We start from the raw sequence: 24468 nt of genomic DNA on the forward strand, positions 1-24468 counted from the left end.
TTGATCATACAACAGTTACCCACTCACATTTTAATATAGTAATTGACCAAACTGTGATTTCATCGTCATCGTCATCATCATCGTCGTAGTCGAATGGGAGGAGCGCACGAGGAACGCAGGCACCACCGTGTGTCAGAGGGCCGCATCGCGCTGCAGATGAAGCATGCCGGGCGACAGCGAGACAAAGCCAGGTGACCAAGCCGAAAATGAGAGCAATAATCGGGAGCCTTTCCTCATTGGTGTGGCTGGAGGGACAGCCAGCGGAAAGGTTGGCATTCATATCATAGTAGAGAATTTTATTCCTTCCTATTTATTAGTCCGTGTTGTATTAGACTGTCAGTGTGAGCCGACAGAGATGGATTGATGCAATTGTTGTTAGGAAATTTAGAGATGGAAAAAAAAAAAAGATGCATCGACGCGCGTTTTTATTTTCCTCTGGGAAATAAGCATGTTGCTGTTGGATGAATCAGACTGATTGTGTTGCTTGATCAGTAATGAGCGTATGTAGGCCGCTCCAGGCTGCCTGCCAAAACAAGTGAACATGTGCATTGTCAAAACAAGCCTTGTCTTAAGTGCTGAACAAAGTACTGTCAGAAAGAAAATGAGACTAAGGAGCACCCATATGTCGCTATTCTGTTTCCACTGTTTTCAACTGAAGGGGATATAAAGGGTGGCAAATGAGATCATTCAGTTAATTAGCATCAGCTTCGCAGGGTCTGCCTCAAATCACACAGCAAAAATAAAACACTTTAATAGACCTTCAAACCTCAATAAACTACAGTTTTTCAGAGTCATTCGGAATGTGGCTGTTGTATCATTATATCTGATTCTGTTATGAATATAAAATATCCAGTATAAGATGTCTTTGTGACACTGATGCAACCACTGCCTCTGCTTGTGTCTCAAGCTCTCTGTTGGCTGTCATTTCATAGACTGTCTCATTGGCATTACAATGATATCTTCAGTGCCACGAGAGACTTAATATCTGCACCATCATCCTCTATTCTGCATTAAACATTGTGCATGGTTTCAGAGGTTATCAATAAGTGCTGTTCTCTCTTTTGAACATCGGAAATGGATGCATTAGTTTTTGGCTTTGTTGCTCTGTGGCTCTGCATGGTGGGGTAATCAGAATACACACCCCAGGGCAAAATCAAAGTCTGTACTTCTTAATATGTGACAAATTTGGTAATTGAAATGTCAGAGATGCAGTGAAGCAACTCCAGTAGTCCTTCCTCCAGGCTGCAGTGTGTTACACTTGGAACCTTTTAAACGTATAAACTCGAAAGATAGCTGAATCTATTTCTATTAATTTACATGACATTGGCTGTGCAGGTCACAGTAGATAGATTGTATAGGTTATTAAATAAACAGAAACATGGTTGTGGTTCAGCAGACAGTTGTTTGTGGGTTTGACTTCCTGGCATTATGCCCTTTTTTCCCATAGGAGTAACTGCTCACGGAACCACCTGTTCTTCCACACGATAACTGCAGTCTTTTGTATGTGACTCTCCGTGAGTGAGTTTATCTGCCAGGTTCAGATATGATATCAAGTATCAAAATTTTGCAGCTTTTAAATATCTACAGATACTACAGATACACAAATAAACTAAATACAAAGTGTAAATGAAAGTTTATTTGTTGCCATAATTTGCACAGATGGCCACCTGTGTGCCAAAAAACAGAAAGGCTGATATTTTATCACATGCCGCGTGCTTTATTCTTCCCGTGTGAGTAGTCATCAGTGTGCAGCAAGATCATGGAGATGCTGGGACAGAACGAGATAGATCACCATCAGCGGCAAGTGGCCATTCTCAGCCAGGACTGCTTCTACAGGGTCCTCACCCCAGAGCAGAAGGCCAAGGCGCTCAAGGGCCAGTTCAACTTCGACCACCCAGGTATGTCCAAAACTGCTGCGGGTCTCCTGCTCCTGCTTCTTTGGCCTTGTTTATTCAGAGCCGATGCCAGCAGTAAATCTGTATGTGACTGAGGATATCTCCTCTTGCTAGAGAAATTATGTAAACTGTATTCTCTCTTTCCCTCTGTATAGATGCATTTGATAACGACCTCATAATCACAACTCTGTGGGACATCAAGGAAGGAAAAACAGTTCACATCCCTGTTTACGACTTTGTTTCCCATTCCAGGTGAAAGAGTCTTATTAGGTCATACAAAGAATTAAAGGCGTGTATTTGCATGTTTGAGTCAAACATCTCTAGTGTTGCAGCTGCATCATAATGTGGCATTAACATTGACTTTTAAAGCAGATATGATGTGTGCTGTGTTAGATTCATTATTCTACCTTTTGTGTAAGTTTATTTTCATAGCATATTGGAATAAATGGAAATCAGTAACTGCTGAAAAGGCAGGAAACTGTAATAGAAAAGCTGAAAGACCACAGTAAGCTTTGGGAAATGGTCATTAATAATGCAAATTTTATGTAAATCACATACATCGTAATATTATGCAAAATAGCTTTTGTGTCACTGTTGTTTATGTGTTGCATTGGTACTATTAAGAAAAATGTTAACACTGTTAGCTTTTCATTGTAGCTAAAAAGCGAATCTGCAACTTTTAAAAGTAAAATGTCACATTTAACGTTTTACAATGGAGAAAAAAAAACAACATTCTTTTGAGATACATACATACTTCCTTGATATATGTCAGCCCTGCAATAAACTAGCGACATGCCCAGACTGTACCCCACCTTGTGACTCTGCAAAGGGTAAGCAGCAATAGGTAATGGTGTGGGTGGATGTCTTTTGTACGGCAGGAAGGAAGAGACTGTGACGGTTTACCCAGCTGATGTGGTGCTGTTTGAGGGCATCTTGATGTTCTATTCTCAAGAGATCCGAGACTTTTTCCAAATGAAGCTGTTCGTGGACACTGATGCAGATACACGTCTGTCCCGAAGAGGTGAGACCAGACAAGCATGACTCGACAAATCCCTTCAGTTTTCAAACACAAGAAGTAAGACACTAAATTTAAGATGGTTCAACATTTTGGGAATTACCTTTATTCATTGTGTTGTTAAGATTTTCAATGAGAAGACAGACACCTCTCATGTCTGTAGAGTAAATGTGGAGCTGCTGACAGCAGGTGGTTAGCTTAGCCTGTAAGTAGGAAGCAGCAAACAGCTAGTCTGGCTCTGTCAGGAGGCAATAAAATCTGCCTGCTAAAAGCTCGTAAACACACTAATTAACATGTCATCTCATTTTCATTGAATTTGTACAAAAAAAAAAACTAACTTTGAAAGCGACACATTGTGTTTTTATGTGGATGTATCTTGGCTGCAGACAGTAATTTTCTGGAGTGAATAAGTGTTTTTCCAAAAATGTAGAACCACTGGAATTCCTTTTAACTTTATGTTGATTTGATTCACTTATTTTCCTCCAGTGCTGCGTGATATAAGTGAACGAGGACGGGACTTGGAAAGTGTTCTAGCACAGTACATTACTTTTGTCAAGCCAGCTTTTGAGGAGTTTTGTCTGCCAGTAAGTGCTATTCTACTTCTAACACTGCTGAACTTAGTCTGCATTGCGTCCCTGAGCAGTGACTCATGGTCAAACCTCTATCCTTTTTTACTGATGCTATTCAGACAAAGAAATATGCTGATGTGATCATACCAAGAGGAGCTGACAACCTTGGTGAGTGTTTTTGCACTTGAGACTCTGAGAATCCTCAAGAACATTAGAGATTTTAGCTGATAAAGAAATTGAAACCAAATGTTTGGGACAGTAGTCTAAATAGTCTTATCATTCAGGACACAGCTGCGCATATTGTTGACCTCTGAGTTGGGAAGTGTTCTCTCAAGAACTAAGGAAGCAAAAACCTCCTGCTGGGAGAACAAAACATCTTTGTTGATTTGAGAAAAGAGCTTTAAACCATTCAAAATAAACTGCAGAAGAATAACATACTGCCCCAGCTTGTACCTCTCATGTAGGCTTTTACCATTACAATTGAGTCACAAAGGTAAGCATCCAGTTTTTTGAAAAATAAATTTGTGTCAATGTTTGAACAAGACTTTGCAGCCATGCTAGCAATGAGGCAGTGGTAGACAGCGGTGCTTTGAGCTAAATGACAAACACTGGCATGCTCACAATGACAGTGCTAACAGGGTTTACCACGCTCAGCATCTTTAGCACAAAAAATTTAAAGGTAAAACATGAGAGACACAAACTGAGGCTAACGCTGACCACGCAATCCCTCTGTCTCTCCATACAGTTGCTATAAATCTCATAGTCCAACACATCCAGGATATTCTAAATGGTGGTTTGACCAAACGGCTGAACGGGTGCATTAATGGTTATGGAGCAACAAAGAAGCAGCCAAACATGGAGTCCAGCAGTCGGCCTCACTGATCACCGTGCTGCCCCGTAGAACCGAAGAAGGGTTCGCCTGTACGTGCCGAATGCGCTCTACATTATTGCTAACAAAGTAGGAGTGATTGCCATGAAATCTAAAGGCCTCCTTTTGATATGTTTCTGCTTGGACTGAAGTGAAACCATACTTTTGTGGAGCTGGTTTAAAGCACTTGTATTCAGTTACATTTTTCTATTTTGCTTGTGTACTGTATGACATTGAAGAGTGAGAAATACAAAGGGGCTCACTTGTAATTTCATTTAAAACTGCTGCTTGCCTTTACCAGACAGAGGAACTAACTAAAGAAGCAGTTATTGTGTCTGAAAAAAGATTTCTGAACACCTTACAGCCTTTAAACGTACAATAAATACAGTGTAGCAACATGCTGTTTGATGGCAGGGCTTTATGTTCACTCACTGCAGTTAAAGGTGCACCGTCTGACCTTCTTCAGCTTTCTGTAAAACAAATTTTGACTTAAAGAAAAGAATTTGTGAATAATGTTCTAAGGGATTGAGATTTCTGGTGTTTGAGTCATGTTGCCCCAAGCTGCACTCGCTTTGTCTTGTTTAAATCTAAACTGCATTAGTTCTTGGTCAAACGAAACAACCGATTCCCACCTCAAATTATCTGATGTATGACGTCATCACCAAAGATATTTTTCTGTAATGTCTATGTGGGCTAATTGCTTAAAACTGATTTTTTATTTTCATGTTATACTGACATTACTGTAACTGATTTGAGACGTTAACAACAAAGAGCAATTATGTTGTAATACAGTTACCACAAAGTATTATTTATTCTTTGATTCCCATAAACTTGAATCCTTAGATGCAGACGTATGCAAGTTTCATTCAAAAGAAGTAAACCTACACACTGGAAACAGTGTTAATAAATGCACTGAGCTGTAAAATGTCATGACATACAAGATACCCAATGTAAATGTATTCTGTAAATGTTTACTTCTTGTATACATTTTTCTTATGATAAAGTTCTCAGGTACTCTTTGTTTGCTTGACTTGACAGATCTGTCACTTTCAAATTCTTGCTTTTGATTTAAAAATATACATGCATTTCTTGTTTAGTTATAGTCTAATTGATGTTCCACGTTCTGTTTTACTTGTAAATGCAAATATTATTAGAAAAAAGAATGCTTGGTGCAATGCTGTGGATACCCAGAATAGGGTGAGTATTTCACTTGCTTTGAAGTTACATATGTTGCGAGTAACGCAGTGGCAGTCAGGGCTGTAGGGAGTTGAGGGGTCTGTTTGGAGGAACTAGGGACCCTGTAATAATGTGAGGTCACAAGTCTACAGTTGTGTCCCAAATCCAGACTAATTCTACATGGGACTTCAGTCTGTAGAGTGTTCACACCAGAGATTGGGAAAATAAAGTATTATCATACAGTAAGCATGGTATGCGTACTAAAGAAAAATGCTTGATTTTCTTCATATGCTGTTGATGGACACTATTCTCTTGCCATATACAAACTAAATAAGCTACTCACAACTGGAAAAGAATTTGCATATGATAGTGAAACACTGTGGCTCCAGGAACATCTCCCAAAGCCAGAAAAAACTTTTTTTTTTTGTTTGTTTGTATGGAATTGGGACACAGCATCTACTGCATGTCTGAGCAGTTCATTTTTTAAAAAAGGCCATACATCCTGAAGTACACACTTGAATCATGATAGACTGAGTGACAAGAAAAAGATGATACAGTAACATTCACTAATACACTGTGTTTTGGCAGAAACAATTTCTTTTATCACAAATTTGTCTTAAGGCAACAAAACACACTGAAAATGTTATTCATTATCAAAAGGTAGAAGTGAAGTGAGTCAGTCAATATCCTGTCAAGTCAGAGCACCGTAACTGCACTCTGAGGAGTTTCTTCTGACAGCAGGCTCAGACAAAACCCACTCTGCTGCTTTGCACCGTTGCTGTGAGTGCGAAAAAAGGCACCGTTTTGTTTATATGCCAGCACTTTGGCATCTGCTCCACATGCGTAGCTCGGTCACGTCACTCCCTGGCTGAGGAGTTCTGGCCAAACAGGCCACGATACAGTTCGCTGCGTGCGTCGTCACTCATTGAGCTGTGGTCAATAGGAGCCATAAAATTGACAAGCTTACTGTGGATGTGGAATCTGACTTTACGCCCCTTGCTGGCTTTGGTATCCACCTTCTTCTTGATCTTGCTGCGCAGCTTCTGGATAGCCAGCCACTGCCTGCCCATAGCCACCTGGTCATTGGGGTCCGCTGCACTGGTCTTGCGCTCAATCAGCTCTCTGAGTAGCTGATGGTAGAAATCATCATCATCAAATATATCCTCATCCAGATCCTTTAGATGCGTGTTTGCTTTCAGCTGTCGTTCCGCCTCTTCTCCCTCTGGAAAGACGGTCTCAGAGACAAGAGTGGGAGCTTCTTTTTTCCCCAGGATCGTGTACTCTGAGCGTCGGGTCTGGGTGCGACGCACCAGCCTCTCATTGTCCATCAACACCTGCTCCACTTGGGTCAATATGTTTCTTTCGAACGCCCCAAAACCCTTACAGCTTTTGCCCATAGTCAGTCTGGTTTTGTCATGCCATTTCTGCAATGTGGCATTACGGTAAGGTGTGAAAGCAGCAAATCGTTTGGCCATGAAGTCAGGGTACTCTGCCATCTCCAGTTTTCGTTTAGGTGCTCCACCTTCCTGCAAAGACACCTGCTCATCCTCATTCTCGTCACTGTTTATCTCTTCATCTTCATCTTTTGTTCCCGCCTTCCCCAAAGCGATGGTCCTTGTTTCTGCGTTCTGGTAGAGTAGCTGATCGTGCAGCTCCAGTAAGGATCTTTGAAGAGCTTTCAAAGCTTTGTGGGTGTTCTTCAGCTCTCCCGCAAGCTTGGCTCCACCCCTCCTCTTGAACTCTGGGAAAGTCTGCGGTTGGGGAAGCTGGTTGGCGGTCACCAGAGCTTTCTGGATTTTGATCCGACCCTCGAGCAGTTGGTCCCACAGGGCCAGCTGGTTCTTCACAGCCTTCCCTTTCTCGACCTCCTCGTCTACTTTTTCTTGGGAAAATGTGCGGAGAGTTCCCTCGCCCTCGCCATCTTCATTATCATCTTCCATCTCTTCATCATCAGAACCGTCATCTTCATCGCTGCTTTCAGTGTCCTCGCCACTATCATCATCTTCACTCACTCCCAGGTCATCCATGCCATCGGTCAGTTTATATAAGTCCACTCCCTGAGGAAAGGTCATGTCAGCACCATTTGTCTTAGATGCTAGTTGTGCATCGCTGCCCACCTCCTCCTCATCTTCTAAATAACTTTCATCATCGCCACCATCTGCCTCTTCGCTCCCAACAGAATCCTCTTCTTCATCTTCTTCTAGCTCTATGCAGCCCTCCTCCTCCTCTTCGTCGTCGTCGTCGTCATCATCATCATCATCATCATCACCGTCCTCCTCATCAGCAGACCCCTCAATATCAATGAGCAGCTGTTTACGAGAGACTGCCTTCCCCACGTACCTTCTGTCCGTCTCTGACAGCAAGGACGTGTTGTGCGTCCGCAAAGCGCTGGGTCCGACCCCATCTTCGTCGTCGTCATCGTCCTCGTTGAATCCTTCTATCACTTTGGCTTTGGTGGTCTCGTCATCATCGTCATCCTCTGGATCAGCAAATTTAGGCAACGGATTTAACAAATCCTCGAGCTCCCGAGAAAACGAGCCTGCCATGGGTAAACGTTTACAACAACCACACGTGTGCCCTCAGAACCAAGATCGTTCCTTGTTGCCGTAAGTGATGACGTTGGAAACATGCGACGATTCTGAACAACATTGGCAATACATCCCTGGTTAACGTCTGTCAGGCATAGCCTTGTCTCTGACTGCGTGTGAATCCAGTCAAACCAAATCCTAAAGAAGAAGAAGAAGAAGATGAACTTTACTGATCCCACAGTGGGGAAATTCACTTGTCATGGCAGCTCACAAGAACAGAATATAGTGCAAAAAGCAAAAAGTGTGCAAATAATAAATTAACAATTTACAAGTAAATTCTGTACAACACGCAGCTACAAGTCAGCATAGGGGAGAAATGAGCAAGTAACTATTCGGTTAAAGAAACAGTAGCATTTCAAGAACAACAATAACGGTGAAGGGCGAATAAGAAAATCAAACCAAATGAATGCATTTAGAACTTTCAAAATAAACGAATCCATGCATAAAAACTCAGAGTTTAGGAGGTCGGACAAGCGGCTTGTGATCGGAGGGTTATGCACTGTACAGTACGAAGTTACCTGAAAGACAAGCTGCGGGGCACAAAAACATGAAACCCAAGTAACTCTCTGCGCTTGCGCACACTAGTGGCGAGGCTCCAGGTCGCTCTTGTTAACTGAGTTTTGTTACGCAGAGTAAACCAGAAAGAGTACTTTCTGGAGAGTAAAGATGTCAACAAGTGACTTCTATCTGAGATATTATGTTGGCCACAAAGGGAAGTTTGGACATGAGTTCTTGGAATTTGAATTCAGACCTGACGGTAAGTCACTTTGGCGGTAATACGGACGTGTTAGCTTTCCTGCGTTTGAGCTAACATCGCTAGCATCCCGGCAGTAGCTAGGCCGCAGCGGACTCAAAACGGGTTGCTAGCGCCAAATTCTCTTTTTTTTGTTCCACTGTAGTATAAATGAGAACAGTTAAAGTTTTAACAGAGATTATACCACAGTATATCTTTAATAAAATGCATTCGTTCAAATAATATTATTTGAGTGTTACAGCGCCATGTGGCCTCGCCAAATGGTAACAAACTCGAAGCGATCAGTCGTTCCACACTTAAAATTAAACATTTTCTTGCAGGTAAACTGAGATATGCAAACAACAGCAACTACAAGAATGACGTCATGATCAGGAAAGAGGTAAATTGTGATTAAAAAATACTTAGCTGTTGAAATAGCTGTGAGATTGAGATGCTTTGTTAAATGGAACCGGTGACCTGAGGACAATATTGCTGATTAAATTTCAGGATATCAATAGTATGATCAGTTCTGGGGCTTTGCTGTAAGTACTAACACCAGCTAACACTGTTGGTGTTAGTACTAACCTGCAGTACTGCTTGTAAACTAGATGTCGGTGTTTTTGATCAGCTCAAGGCACTTCAAGGCGCTTGAGAGTGTTGGTCAAGGAAGTAGAGAGATGTATTCTCAGACAACACAGTTCATCCTATGAAAACCACATTTTGATATTAAGACATCTGAAAATGTACCAATGCTCTGATTATATCTGTTATATGGCACAGCTCTAGAGTTGTACAAAGTTTAACCTGGTTCATCTGTCTCCTGTGTACCAATCAGGCATATGTACACAAAAGTGTGATGGAAGAACTGAAGAGGATCATTGATGACAGTGAGATCACGAAGGAAGACGATGCTCTGTGGCCGCCTCCTGATAGGGTTGGCAGACAGGTTTGGGACTCAGACTCTGATTTTTTTTTTTTTCCTCACATTTTCACATGCTTTAACAGCTGTGCGCACGTTATGATTTAATGTCTGAGCACTGATGTTTTTTCCATTGTTGATGACCTGGAGACTGTCTGGTCACAGGTTTTGTTGTAAACATTAACACCGCTGTAAATCAGCTTGGCTTCGATGAATTTGACCAAGAAAATTTTTGTATCCTAAGAATAATTTAGAATAATTTTCTTGTTTTTGTCTAAATTTTCACAGGAACTGGAGATCGTCATTGGGGATGAGCACATTTCTTTTACAACCTCCAAAATTGGCTCCTTGATTGACGTCAACCAGTCAAAGTAAGTACTTTATCTGAAAGTTGGGAAGGCAAACAATGTATAATTGTCACTGACAGAAGTGCATGACTTACAAAATGGCACTGTGTTTCAGGGATCCTGAAGGCCTTCGCGTGTTCTACTACCTGGTGCAAGATCTGAAATGTCTTGTGTTCAGTCTCATCGGTCTACACTTCAAGATCAAGCCCATCTAAAGGAGGATTTTTCTTGTTTTAATTGCTTTACCTAATGTTTCTGTTGTTGTACTACCGCATTTGTACATTTGCTTTTGGTGGAACTGTTTTTTATTTTAAATAAAGTCTGAGGAAAAGTCGTTTGTCTACTTAACTCATAAAATTCATGACAGGTAACCAAGGGTTAACTGTGTTCTGTATTATATTTCAGGATACTGAAATACCATTTTCAGTCAAATAGTAATTTTTTAAAGGGAAGATGTTTACATTACACAAATTTTTAGGAAAATGAAGCACATGCAAATTAAATTAAGTTTATTTGAAATACATTCAACCACACGAACAAGCCTGCAAATGAATTATTAGGTTATTACAATGACAAACAAATGCTGTATGAAACTACCATTATGATAAGGCACAGAATCTGGCTTCATATTCTAATCTGTATTGCAGAAAAGTTTATGTCAGAAAAGGCTGCCTGCATAACTGAATCTTGGCTGTCACTATTGCATAACCCTACAATAAACGGGGCTAACACTTACCATTAGCTACAGCACACTTCTGTTAGACTCGACATGGCTTTAAAATTAAGTGACAAACTTAAAGATTGGTCTCTTGGAACACCACTGCACTGAATCACTTTAACTTGAAAGCCAACCATTTTCTCCAGAATCTGATGTTAAGTGTAGTTTTCATTTTACAATAAATGCTGTGACATGTATCCAAAGTCTCACTGACAAGATCACTTGTTTTATGCCTACAGTAATATCCAACTGGTCCAGACAATATATTTTAAGTCCAAACCCACATTCCTAAACACTTAATTCTATAAATATTTCAAAACTTAATTACAGGTTTTATTTTGAGGTGAAATATACTATTCATATCATTTTCTGCACGTTTGCCCATAGAAGTTAATCACCACTTTGGGAGGTGAGAGTGATGATCACACTCACCTTCACTGTTCAGTAGAATTTTTATTATTATTTTTTTTTCCTTTTCTTTGGTGAGATCAAACACACTTGTTTATTAGCTGATTGACTTTCCTTCCAGGACAGTGAAAATGTCTTCTAAAGACTTGTGAACACACTGCAGGAATTCATGGACGTTGCGAGCTGGGTAGCTGGAGACATTGCAGCCGATCCAGTCGTCATGGACACCATAGCCAACGCCGAACCCATCAGGCACCACCGGGGCAAATCCACCAAGGCTCACCGCTGGACTTGTGAGGGTACTGGTAGAGAGGATGTTGTGGTTGATGGCAGCGTATGCTGGGTCTGTGTACAGGCTGTCCAGAGCCTGACCCTTGGAAGCGGCCAGGTATCGCAGAGCAAACAGGTGACGGTCAAAACCTTGGCCTTGTGAGAGGAACAGAAAAAGTGATTAGTACAGCAGAACACAGGCTGAGTGTGTGTGTGTGTGCGCATGTTTTGAGACCCGTTTTGTCTGAAATCATTCTGTTCTTTAGTTAATTACAGAGTTTGTGAAAGTTAATTTTAATCTTGCAAACATGTCAGTAATTATCTTTGTATATTATTAAGTTAAATTGTTATATTCATGAAGTTATTAAATGATAACTTATACAAACAAGATAAAAATATAAAGCAGGGCTATATGGGCCCCCTATTCCCAACTACTAAATGTAGTGTAATGTGACAAATCTTTACATAAAATCAAAAGAAAAGCATTGTATTATTGGAGTTTTAGCAAAAAGAAATATACAAGCTTTTCTGTTCCATCCTTATCTTTAAATGTTCAAGTTAGGTATCAGGTATCAGTCCAATCATTGCACATTTACACTCAATATTGGAACAATTAAATATTCATGCGATACAATAACTTCAGTAGTAATTTGTAGAAGAGTTACAATAAGGGAATTGTGGTCCAGCTGGAGCGCATCTCCAGTGTATGTCTCAAATAATTGGCTCAGAGTTGAATCATTAACATTGACTGCAGCCTCTGCCATCAGATAATGCAGTGGACATGGCATTTCAGCACCATGATGAGTCTAGACATTCTCTCCTGTTATTAGACTACCAAAGCAGATATCCCCTTCTGGGATATCTTATGACAATGACAAGACATAAAAGAAATAAATACAGGGCATGTTTTTCAGAAACATGCCACAAATATATATCTGCAGAACAGTATTTTGAATATTTCATAGTGTCATCAATTGAAATCTTTTAATGCATGTAGGAATGTCTTATACACACCCATAGCCGCTTCCTTGGTGAGCTGACCATGGTACTTTGAACATTCATTGAGCATGGCCTTTAGTTGCTCCACGCTGTGTTTGTCTGGCTGGCAAACGAAGGCATGTGAACATCTTTTTGTGTGTATGGTGGCTGGCCGAATGGTTTCTGTGCGGCCATGCTTGAATGCCGCAGTGCTACAAGACTCATATGTGGCTGCCGTCTGTCCATACTGTCTCAGGAAGCCCATCTGAAAAGCCAGCTGGGCAATAGCATCTGGACTCAACTTGTTCTTCTTTAACAGTTCTTTCCCACCTTTCCTGAACTCCATGGCATCAATGGTGAGCTTGGAGACAGCTGAATCAAAGTTCTGTTTGGCCTTTTTAATGCCACTCTCCAGCTCGCGGTCCAGCTTGAACTGCAGCCTGCGCACAGCAGAGGCTGAATCCACAGCTGCAGCAGCAGATCCTGGGTGAACCAGCGGCTGCTCTGTTGTGTCTTTGAAGATCTCATTCTGAAAGCGAAGCACAGCTACGCCGTCACCCCAGGAGTGTTCAAAATTAATTGCCCCCTGTCCATCTTTTGTCAGAATGATGCTGAAGGATTTGTCATACCACCGGTTGCAGCCATCGCCGTGCAGCATGTTATGAGAGATGTGAATATGGTCCCTCATGCTTTCATCATCCAGACAGAGACAGAAAAGGGCGCTGTCAACTATCCGTAAATCCTCTGCGTTTCCAGCGGCTATCAGCTTGTCCCTCAGGCCGGCCCACACGTCCCTGTTCTCACTGGTCAGGACCCCGAGGGGAAAGGCAGGCGCTGGTGTCGGATCGGACAAAATGTACTTCAAGTGGGACTGGATCTCTGCAGGCTTTACCAAATTCCCATCCCTGTCCATAATGTCAAACACATACATGTTGCCTTTCCTCATAACCAAGAGATGCCGTCCTTTCTCATCAGTGAAGAGTTCATCTCGGCCACGCTTGGGAATCCGAGTTGAGTTGAAGAGGCGAAAGTACTGGGACATGTCCAGGGGGTAAGCATTCACCATGTAAGCTCCATACCAAGACAGTGAAGATGGAACCCAGCGGATGAAATTTTTGAAGCTGTCTGTGTCACTCTTTGCCGGGTTGAGGTGGAAAACCTCAGGCTCCAGTAGTCCAGCTCGCAGTGTTTTCATGAAACGCACAGCTGAACACACTATGTTGGTTGCTCGCACCAGCTGGTCATTGTATCCCGTCTTAGGATCAGGATTGAAGGACATGAAGGGATTGTAGTTCAGCACCACAGAGTCGCGTGCAGAAAGATACATGTCAAACCATGGCCCTGAAAGAAAAGAAGTTATTCAGACAGATTCATTTGAGATGCTTCAATTCTGGTAGGTAATTGACAGAATGGCAAATTCACCTGAGATGTAGCTTGTGTGCTTATTGTTTTTGTCCTGCGTTATCAGTTCCTCATGCAGCTGTGTCCCCACACCCTTCTGGAAATCCTGTGCAATTTTCTCTGTTGTTCTAAGGATATACAATAAAGAGTATTGAAGGTAAGTTTGGAATAGTTAGTACTGATCAGTAAGTATCAAATAATGAAAATAGAAGGGTTATTTCCTTGTGAAAACTTACCTAAACTGTTCATCATCCAACAGAGGCCTCTGGGCAGCTAAGTACCTCCTGATGGTATCTTCCAGTTTTGGTATGGGTAGCCTAAACAATTAAAAGAGTAATCAAGAAGATCATTTTGGTTCTGGAGAGTCCAATAGATGCTAGATGACAGTAGACGTCAGGGACCCCTAGTGGTCATCAATCTAAAATCAGCTGTGAACTTTCACCCACATTCATCTAAAAGCTTGACCGGTCACCTTCTTTAACTCACAACCTTTTGCTACATCCGCCTGACATTTCCTCGGTAATTTAGATTCATATTAATCCATTGTTACGTTTAATTCAAATCATATGTTCACGTAAAATAGAAAAAAGTGCTTGATCAATTTCAACTTTAGCTCTTTACCTGGGTAAACTCTTCTGGTAGTGCATCGATGGTACAACACTTTGGTGCAAATACTCGCCGGAACACCCATTCTTGCTGCTGTAGTTTCGCTTGTCGATGCCCAAAGCAGCAGTTCTTAAATGAATAAGGTTTCCAGGTTTCCTCAGGGACGCAACGCAATGCGCTGAGAGCAGACTGGCCATGGTGTGGGCAAGCGAACTGAATGCCTACTGAAGTTTTCTAAACGTAAAGCTCTCCGCTTCGAGCTGCTGGAAGAAATGCAGAATCTAAAGAGATATCCGCGTCACAGCCGTGGCTCGAGGTAATAAATACGATGGCTACCTAACGTTAGCAACTAGCATTAGCTAACAAATTACCTTGAATGCACAGTTTGTGGCCAAAACAGAACGACATTTGGAGCGCATGAAGGAAGATGTCTACCGCTAATATAAAATATATCCAAGAGTTGTAGCAAAAACAAACACTTATGAACTAAATTGACATCAGGAAGTTCACCGGGCAAAACCTGTCACGTGACATGAATGACTTCTTCTGTCGTTAACCAATCAAGTGTAAGTGTTCATGTCACAGCGGAGATGTAGACGGCAAAATGATTCTAGTACATCATTGCAGTATTTTCATGTTTATTGTGAATCAAAAAAATATGTTGGCATGAACACAGACTTTAACAGTAAAGCATGCATCCCTTTTTCTAACATAAGAAGGTTCTGCTCCAATATTAAAACAAATTAAATCAAAATAAGATAATGAAAAATAAAAGCAAATAAACACATTAAAATAAAAAAATGAACTAAAATCACAACTTCAGCCTAACAATTACAACCAACCAGGCTGCTATATCTGCCAATATTATCTTACGCGCAAGGTATTGATATTGGTGTTTTTGATGATGGGCAATATGAAATTTCAGTATAGAAATACCAAAAATGTATTTAAGGTCATTTATATACAGTATTGTCGTAACATAAGTTCTTTACCAGACAGCACAAGTTTGTTTTTTAACAGTAAAATGTCCCAGTACATGTCTCATTACAGTGGCAAACTCAAATCGTCTGAGGTCAGGGACAAAATCTACCATAGAGGCCTTCTTGAGTCCACTAGTGTCATATATGTCTTACAATTCAGCATGTCTGTTATCAGTTTTAAGCATTCATTCTCCAAACTAGAGTCTAACATCAGTGTAGCACATTATCATCAGTGTATGGTCTGCATGTATGTATCATTTATCTTTACATGTGTAAACACCGGAAACTTTTCCCTGTGCACTGTAAACGGTACCTAACTGAATCTGATTAAATCATAATTCAGTAGAAGTAAAATATTTCTCCACAGATACAGTGTCTCAGTTGAGTTTCTTTTCATGTAATAATCATATACTTGCTTGAGTTCATGTAATATCCAATAGGCCATTCAATGCTAACACATGTGAAATCACAAACATGCAGACATGCAATGGCACATTATGATGGTCCACTTGCTGTGAACTATTCACTTCCAACATGTTATTGTGAGTTCTTTTGGCCAGCAGAGTGCAGTGTTTTCCTGATTAGTGACTGGTCCAGCCTTTCGCCTATCAAACATTGAGGTCTGAGCCAAAACCTCACACATCGACTACAGAAAAAAAGACCAGACAGGATCTGGTAACAGAACAGCATCGGTTGGCTTCCCGCTTGGCAAACGGTGGGCTTGTCATTTGCGATGGGCCAGTTGAGGGCTTGGCCTCGAGCCCTCCCCCATGCACCAGCCTCCCTGTTCTGAGGGTGATAGTTCACTGCTTCCATTAGACTGATGAGATTTTCTGATGTTTGCCTCCACGCAAGCTATGCACATTTATGAAGTGTCATTTGCTGACCTGCCCTCTTTGCATAGCCTTCAGAATACAGCCAACGGCATTCTGCACATTTAAATTCTCTTTTTTGTCTGATTACATGGTGCAGAACAATGCACCCATCACTGTATCTTCAAATTGTTTATCCAACTGACATTAAAAATGTATGGAGTGGCTAGATGCACATGTTGACGTGTGTCTATTTCTTTCTGTCAGTAACACATTCAATTCAAAGTTACACAAGCTGAGACCTTGAGACATGAAGCCTAGAGGATACCTTATTATCTTTGGCAGTCAGTCTGTGTGTTGCAGTACAAAAGTGCAGAAACAGGAATGAAAGACACAACCCACTTGTAAAACCAAATCTGTGTTTTGCTCACAGCCAGAGAGAAGAGTACTGTATTTTGTGAAATACAAGATGTTTCCTGCATCATTTTACCTCGGGTACAGTCAGTAATCCATTAGGAATTAACAGTAAACTTCAGGGCCCCATTACTATTATTCCGTGTTTATTTTACACTATAACTGCGTGGTAATGCGTTTTACATGTAAGTGCAGGATTTGAAAACTTTACCTACCAAAAATGAAAGCACTTTGGTGTTGGTTTAAACTGTGATGGATTGCATAAATAAATACTGAAATATAAGAAATATTTAAATGTAATAAAGCAGTGGCTGCCAGGAAAAGGCAGGGAGCAATAGATTCAAAAATCTAATACACGGCAGCATGGCAGGCAGGACTAATGGCTGCGTGTGTGATGTACATAAAGTAATTCGTCGTGAGAGGGCTAAAACAACACAACCTTTTAAATAAACGGAGAATAATAATATAAGATAGCTGGAATAATTTTCATGATGTTTTTGACGTAGGTTTAGGGCCGTTCACGTTTCACTCTCGTCTATCTGACATCGACGCGTTGAGTCTGAAGATCCGGGAAAATAGGAAGAAACGAGGAAGTGTAGTTAGCAAACAGCAGGCAAGACACTGCAGCATCCGTTTGTCCGATACATCTGAGGCATCGTTTGTTCACCTAACGTTGAGACAAAATGCCTGAGCTGCAGACACCAAGGTAAGAATTCTAAGCATTGCACAGTATGTTGTAATTATGATGCGTTAAGTGACACATTTTTTTGACTAATTCGTTGAGGTCACCCCAGTTGCTCCCGTTTCACGTTACGCCAAGTTAGCTAACAAATGCCAAAGAAACGGCTACGTTAACGTACGCTGATGCAACTTCACGGTAGCTCGTTGATAGAAAACTACAAGTTTTATCTAGCACGCCAACCCTCTGTTGGTTCCAACACAATTAATGTCGAATATTTATGTCGTTGTACTCTTGAAAAGGTAAGCTATCCTTCTTACCGGCGTTTGTGTTCCGCCACTCTGTTGTGCAGTGCCAGTTTCTCAGCTGACTGACTGGTGGTTTTAGTTGAAGGTGGTTCATTTGATGTTAAAATGAACCGACTGTGAAAGAGGGCTGTGAAGGTGTCAAACGTGCAGGCCACAGTCCTGATGAAACTTGGCCCATTTGTGCTAGCTGAGGGAGCCTCGTGTCATCTCACAGTTGGTGTTTAGCAGGTGGTATTCACGTTATAATGTGAAATTGATATTGGGTAGCCAGTGTTGAGATCCGTACTAAGGAGTGTGTGTGGGTTCTTGCAAATGTGCAGGAGTGTATAAAGAAATACCAAATTAATTGCCAAGTGATTGTTTTGTCTTTTTGTGCTTTTTTGTGCTGTGTTCTTATCTCTCTCTTGCATTGCTAAACTTATATTGTCTTTCCCATGTCTTCAACGTGTCCAGGATTCACGCCGTGAACACCAGTGCTGGTAGTGGATTGGAAGGGTTCAAGGCGCATGCTGTGTTCCAGGAAATCAACAAGAAGCTGCAGGAGGTGAAGAGGAGACAGTATTGTTTGTAGTGGTCCTGTGGCAGTCTGTGCCGTGCAGCTCTATGAGCCTCATGGTGACACATTTGGATCACTTTCTGAACTTTCATTTTATAGCATGAAAATAATGTCAAGCTTATGTTGACTCAATCAGACAAATGGTTTCCTCCAAACCTCTGTGTTTGTAAGCAGTTACCTTTGGGTGACCTCAATCGTACCAGACTCATCTCAAGCTTGTCGGCGGTGCTGTCTATGTAATGAATGGGATTTGTCATTAATGAGAAAATGGCAACAGGGGGGAAATGGTTTAGTGTCTTTGGCAGCTGATCAGACAAACAGATTTAAAATTTTAGATGTAGAGCTTATCTTTAATAAGGGAGTGTGTTGGCCCACTTTTCTTTTATCAGTTAAATGTGGAGATAAAAGTAGATATTTCCGCTTCTATTCCGATCACAATCTTTACAGTCATATTCCCTACCTTTCGGTTATCTGATATTTATTCAGTTTTGGTGTGATGTTCTTAAACACTTCTGTTATATACATGTATGTTTAGAATATAAGAATGCATTGTGTGTATCCATGAAGTCTAACAAACCTGATGGATACACTTCTTGAATTTTCCTTCTGGGGATCAATAAGGAATTATCTCAGCTCATAAAACATTTGAAAAGTCTGGACCCACTGATAAAAATATTGTTCCATAATGTTTTAGTAAAGGAAAACATTCAGCTTTGCAGTCTTGTAATCCTCCATTAGTTTTTGACATATTAGGGATTAAACATTTCTTTAAAACTGAACGTAACCCTGTATCGTTGGATATGGTACAACAAGCACTAGTACAAGTACTTTCGGGATTTGAAGTACTTTGATTAACATATCAAAGTACTTTAAACACATTAACCACCAGATTAATGTGCATTTTACAGAAGGAAATTACAAAAATTAACTCAATTTTGATTCCAGTATCTTCACTGGCACTCAGGGATTAAGGTTGGAAAAGTTCTTTCTTATAACTTCAGATGGTCCTTGACAGTCGTCATCATTTTGAAAACCTGGAGACATACAGCCAGAAAAATGAAATTATTTAACAGTTATGAAACTGTTTTTCACAAACAGCGTCCTTGAACATGTTTAGTGTTGTTCACAAAGGACGGTTTTTCTGAGTAGCTGAGTATACACAAGATGTGGCGTTCTTCGATAAGATGTGATTACGCCATGAGATTGTAAGAATAGGAGGCGAAATGTAATTCGCATGCTGTAGGATTAACTGTATGTAAAAATCTCTGTGCACTTTGAACAGGAAGGCGAGCAGTTTGTGAAAAAGATCGGGGGAGTGTTTGCCTTCAAAGTGAAGGATGGACCAGATGGACAGGAGGCGACTTGGTTTGTGGATGTGAAGAACGGCAACGGCTGCGTTCACAATGACACAGGTAAGAAGCCTCAGCTGTCTGGAGAACAGCATCAGGGCTTTCTGTTTCTGTCATCATCAATCATGTTAATATTCAACTAGGGGTGGAAAGGCAACTTAAAGTTCAAGGCCTGGGCTCACTGTTCCTGCTTCATCAAATCACTGAATAACCGTCTCTGACATGGAAGTTCCTATTTTTGAATTAAGCTCAGCTCTTGTGTCTGTACCTTGCAGCTAAGAAAGCAGATTGCACCATTTCCATGTCAGATTCAGACTTGCTGGCCTTGATGACAGGGAAGATGAACCCACAGACTGTGAGTATTCGATCTTATCGGAAGATTGACTGGGCTGGTTTGCATGTAATATTCATGATTGTGATTCCGAGAATCCACAAGCATGTGATTGACCTTTGTCCTTTCAAGTCAAAAGTGTGTGGGTGTATTTAAATAACACCTGCTTGGATGTGGGCAGGAGAGGTGACCTATGGCAGGATTATCAGAAATGCAGCATAGTGATGATACAGACTCTCACTATGTTTAGTTCATGTATCGTCCATGGAGTTAACCTGATGAACCCACTAATTGTAGAGTAACACTGGACTAACAAAGATTTTGTATGAGGTCATCACTTCCATGCTTGCGTTCGTCCTCCCTCGTCCACATGAGCACTGCCTCTCCATCTCTCTTGCTCCCCGAGGAGTACAGTATGTGTAAAAGTGATTAAACCTGCATATTTTAGAGCGAGCTCTAGTTGCCAGATATAGTTTTATAGATATTTAACTAAATCTCACATCCTATTGTATAAAGTGGCCACAGTTATCACCTTCCTCTTAAATGCCTTAGTGTTTTTCTGCAACAAAGTCAGCGCCACGAAGAGTATAATGTCTTATAAAATTGTCTGATTTTTACACAAGGCTGTGAACAAAATTATGAGTTGATCTCATAATTAAGATTAAGATAAGATTAAGATAATTAAGATAAGATTCTCTGGCTGAATCCATGATTAACCAATTAGTTGATAGAAAGAAAATTAGTTACCAACTATTTTAATAATTGACACATTGTTTCAGTCTTTTTTCTTTTTTTTTTGTCGAGGCAAAAAAATGTCAAACATTTTCAGGCTTTAGCTTCTCAAATGTAAGGACCTGCTTACATTTTTCTTTGTGATTTATGACATAAAGAGTCTTTGGGTTTTGGACTGTTGGTTGGATAAAAGAAGAAGTCTGATGAGGTCACTTTGGGTTAATTTTTTGAAGACATTTTATAGACTCAGCAATTAATCCGTTGTGAAAATAACTGCTCGATAAAGAAAATACTACATAATAGCAGCCTTCGTGTGTTTATGGTATTATTTTTTTTCTATGGCATCAGCATAATATTTTAGGGCATAACTGAGTCATGTAGTGGCATTTACCTCTGCCTTTTCCCTGCAGTTTAACTCACCCCACCTCATCTGTGTGTCCTGTCCAGAGGTTCTCCTATAAAGTGGAACAGATAAGCTTGCCAGTTGGATGTGGTACTAACAGGATATTTTGTTAGCGCCTGGGTGAAACTAAGGAAACATTGAGCTGCCTCGTTATTTGCTGCCAATTTACCACCCTCAAAACTAGGGGCCATAAAATGATTGCTGCTTCGCGTCAAAACAGGAGAGAGACACGTTTTTTTGTTTTCGTTTTGTTTTGTAACGCAAGAGAGTAAAATGACGGAGATCTGTTTTACTGACTTCAGAACATAACGTGATCAGCCTCTCAGCAGCAGTTTTTCTTATTGTCAGTTTGATATAAGTAATTCAAAGCCTGATAATACTGCATCTTACTGTCGAGTTCTTTGGGTTTGTTAGCTTCAGTGCCTGCCTGAACTCGACCTGGCATAGACGACAACAGAGGGCGCTGGACGACTCCACTCGTTTTCTATCTTTATTTGAGTGTTAGCAGGTTGGTGACCTTAAACAAAGCATTTGTTATATCGGTTATCTATCCAAGTCCAATCACTTTGGAAAACAATCGTGTTCAAACCAATCTTAAAAGAATTTTGGTTGAATTGTGTTGAAAATTGTAATCATGATTATATCATGTAGAAAATCATTGTTAATTTATATATATTATTTATTACAATTACAATTTAATACTATTGATTTTAATTTTAAATCAGATTTTTAACAAAAGTCTTAAATCATTTTCATGTTATCATGTTATTTAGATTTTAAAGAATAAAAATAAGATGTTTCCATTTCATAAAGAATGAAACAAAACTTTTTTGCCGACTTAAGTCCTACATCAACTAAATTTTAACACTTAATTTAAATTTTCCATCAAATTAGTTTGAGGTAATAAACTTAAATTTGACTGTCACACCAGTTTAGAATGTTTAAACACAATCTCCAAAAATAATTCCACTTTTTAAACTTTCAAAACGCCAATCAAATTGGAAAATCCAAGCTCATAAATTAATAACTACCACAAATAATAACCGCACCTTACCGTGTTTAACACTAAATAAAGCAGACAGTAAATCACGCACAATCCAAAGACGCATCTGGGCGCTGATGCCCCTCATCACCGGCCGCTCTTTCTCTCTCTCCGTCCCTGCCTGCACTCACACACTTACTGATGTCACGCTGCCCTCTAGTGCGTGGCTGTCATTATTTACATAATTCTAAACTAAAGAGGGTAGAACTAACCTCTGACGCACATGAATGGGCTGCACTGTTGCTCTGGGTGACACGTTCCTTCACAACCATGAGCACGCACACATTGACTCAATGACTTTTGACTCAAAGCCACACATACCGTTTTATTTATTTATTTTTTTTGTCCTCAGAGCTCTCTTAAAAAAGAGATCCTAATCTCAATGAGACAGACTGATTAATTAAAGATTAAATAAATAAATATGTATGTGACAGTAGTTGACAGATGTTTTTCCTCAGCAGGAACCAGTGGGTTTGGGAGCCAAACAGGTTAGGGGAAATGCAAAGTACCAGGAGGCAGACTGATGTATTATTGGTTTAGTTTCTTTTTTCATGAGATTTGTTGTACCAGAAAATAACACTGATCCTTTGATTTAGTCACAAATATAGATGATGGTGAGTGATAAACTTCAAATACATACGCAAGTTTTCAGTGATGATTATATGAAACCTTTATTTTCTGAAATTCTCAGCTCATTCTTGTTTTTCTTGCTGTGTGCAGTAATGTTTTCCAACTGAGTTATGGAAAATCCAGTGACTCATGAGGCCCACCATGAGTGCTGTGATCAGACACCTCTTTGCACTCAGGTGCTCATGTACAGTGACAGCATGGGCGCCTGAAAAGCTGTCCCTGCGCTGTTAGTTGTGCTTGTTCCTCTTCTTCTTTCTGCATGATGTTTTCAATACAAAGACAAATGTATCTGTTTCTGTCTCATACCCACACAAGAGATGGATCGTATTGCTTCTGAGAACTGAGTCAATATTCTAAGAATCTCTGCTCTCAGAGTGGTCAAATTTTTACCTCCTGATCTGATTTAGGTTTTCATTTCTCTTTCTTTTTCTTTTGCGCTTCAACCCACAAACATTTCTCTGACTCTACCCCCTCTTTGTCTGTGTGCCATGCAGTTTCCTGACATTTTATAAGCTGTTGTTGCCATTGCTCCACTTACCCAGGGTTGAGTTAATCTCTTACGGTAACACTTAAAACCAGCAGCACGTAGTTCACTTCAGTGCAGACTTGAGATTCAGAACTGTCTGGATGACATTTTTCACCCTCTGTTGTTCGCAGGCGTTTTTCCAGGGCAAGCTGAAGATCACAGGGAACATGGGACTGGCCATGAAGCTTCAAAACCTGCAGCTGCAGCCAGGCAAAGCCAAGCTGTAGATGAGACATCAAGCGGTTACTACACCTCTTAACACTGAATATAATTAACTAAAGAGAGTTTAACAGCAAGTCTGGTTTTCGGATAAATGTCAGAGGTCTGTAAACATTCTCATCACCGGACTGAACCACTTTTCCTACCAATGACCTCAGTGACTTTCCAGGGGATTAGACAGCAGCCCTACCAATCTAACTGGAGAGTAAGAATAGATGGACAGATAATTAATTCTCTAATCATGTTATTCTCACAATAACACCGGAGTAGACACAGATGCTCCTGACCAATTCAGTTTAGCTCCACTTTTCAATAACCCTCCAAAGTCTGTTGCTAATGAGATCTTTGAGTGTATAGTGTGTGGAAATGTTTTGATTAGAACAGATTTACTACATTTTCCACAATCATAGTGACAACAGTCTAAGTGCCTCTTCATCTTTAGACTTAAAGTTAGCTCTAAGGTTTTTAGTCTACAACATAGAAATGTTCTTCACTGTGGCTACCCAACATTTTAATGGAGGGTTGTGATTTTCTGCAGTGCTATCTGTAAGAAGATTTCTACTAAATAAAGTTGTCTTTGCTGCAACGTCCTTTGGGTGGTCTTGACATGGGTCTGCTTTTTCTTAAGCAGTAATTTTAGCACACACTAATTTTACCAACTTAAACAAAAAAGGCAGAACACGTAATATGTGAAATGGCACATAAAACTGTTTTTTTTTTTCTTCTTGACTTTTATGATCAAATGGTAATGCTGAGTTTATGCATGTTAAAATGGAAATATTGGCCAGATGTCTCAACATAAGCTTCGGTGTTGATTCAGTGTGAGGTGTAGACATTAAAACTTGTGTGATCACACTCTTCTTGGCACCACAAGATATTAACACACACAAATGACTCCAGCATGATTTAGGAGTCCTGTTTGAGGTTATATTAGGGTAACCTTACATGATAATTGTCTGTTCAGATCGGACACGACAGTACTTGGATGTCCCTGTC

General features: G+C 40.4%; 5 protein-coding genes across 7 annotated transcripts; 3 read left to right on the forward strand and 2 right to left on the reverse strand.

Annotated features, from left to right (window-relative positions):
• The first annotated feature begins 58 nt into the window (after positions 1-58).
• On the forward strand, positions 59-5382 carry uck2a (uridine-cytidine kinase 2a). 2 transcript variants are annotated; one of them, XM_046392626.1, is made up of 7 exons: positions 59-191; positions 1739-1898; positions 2051-2147; positions 2774-2916; positions 3397-3494; positions 3599-3647; positions 4225-5382. In XM_046392626.1, the coding sequence occupies exons 2-7, from the start codon at positions 1760-1762 to the stop codon at positions 4359-4361; spliced, it is 663 nt and encodes a 220-aa protein (XP_046248582.1). In that variant the 5' UTR covers positions 59-191; positions 1739-1759; the 3' UTR covers positions 4362-5382. The 2 variants fall into 2 exon arrangements, with proteins under 2 accessions (XP_046248582.1, XP_046248581.1); XM_046392625.1 differs by having other exon boundaries at positions 79-268.
• A 720-nt stretch (positions 5383-6102) lies between these two features.
• aatf (apoptosis antagonizing transcription factor) lies at positions 6103-8204 on the reverse strand. The gene has a single exon (XM_046392623.1). The coding sequence runs from the start codon at positions 8067-8069 to the stop codon at positions 6381-6383; it is 1689 nt and encodes a 562-aa protein (XP_046248579.1). The 5' UTR covers positions 8070-8204; the 3' UTR covers positions 6103-6380.
• Positions 8205-8665: 461 nt separating this feature from the next.
• Positions 8666-10444, forward strand: magoh (mago homolog, exon junction complex subunit). The gene is made up of 5 exons (XM_046392629.1): positions 8666-8868; positions 9186-9244; positions 9680-9790; positions 10052-10134; positions 10226-10444. The coding sequence occupies exons 1-5, from the start codon at positions 8778-8780 to the stop codon at positions 10323-10325; spliced, it is 444 nt and encodes a 147-aa protein (XP_046248585.1). The 5' UTR covers positions 8666-8777; the 3' UTR covers positions 10326-10444.
• Positions 10445-10602: 158 nt separating this feature from the next.
• cpt2 (carnitine palmitoyltransferase 2) lies at positions 10603-14688 on the reverse strand. The gene is made up of 5 exons (XM_046392622.1): positions 14507-14688; positions 14122-14202; positions 13907-14013; positions 12521-13825; positions 10603-11662 (listed from the first exon to the last, which is right to left on the reverse strand). Exons 1-5 carry the CDS (start codon positions 14686-14688, stop codon positions 11334-11336), a joined length of 2004 nt encoding a protein of 667 aa, XP_046248578.1. The 3' UTR covers positions 10603-11333.
• Positions 14676-24062, forward strand: scp2b (sterol carrier protein 2b). Of its 2 annotated transcripts, none has more exons than XM_046392630.1 (5): positions 14676-14807; positions 18138-18228; positions 19523-19652; positions 19865-19944; positions 23385-24062. In XM_046392630.1, exons 1-5 carry the CDS (start codon positions 14764-14766, stop codon positions 23478-23480), a joined length of 441 nt encoding a protein of 146 aa, XP_046248586.1. In that variant the 5' UTR covers positions 14676-14763; the 3' UTR covers positions 23481-24062. The 2 variants fall into 2 exon arrangements, with proteins under 2 accessions (XP_046248586.1, XP_046248587.1); XM_046392631.1 differs by lacking the exon at positions 14676-14807 and adding an exon at positions 17213-17403.
• The last annotated feature ends 406 nt before the right edge of the window (positions 24063-24468 follow it).

The sequence above is a fragment of the Scatophagus argus genome, chromosome 6 (assembly GCF_020382885.2).
Source record: "Scatophagus argus isolate fScaArg1 chromosome 6, fScaArg1.pri, whole genome shotgun sequence".
NCBI classification, from domain to species: domain Eukaryota; kingdom Metazoa; phylum Chordata; class Actinopteri; family Scatophagidae; genus Scatophagus; species Scatophagus argus.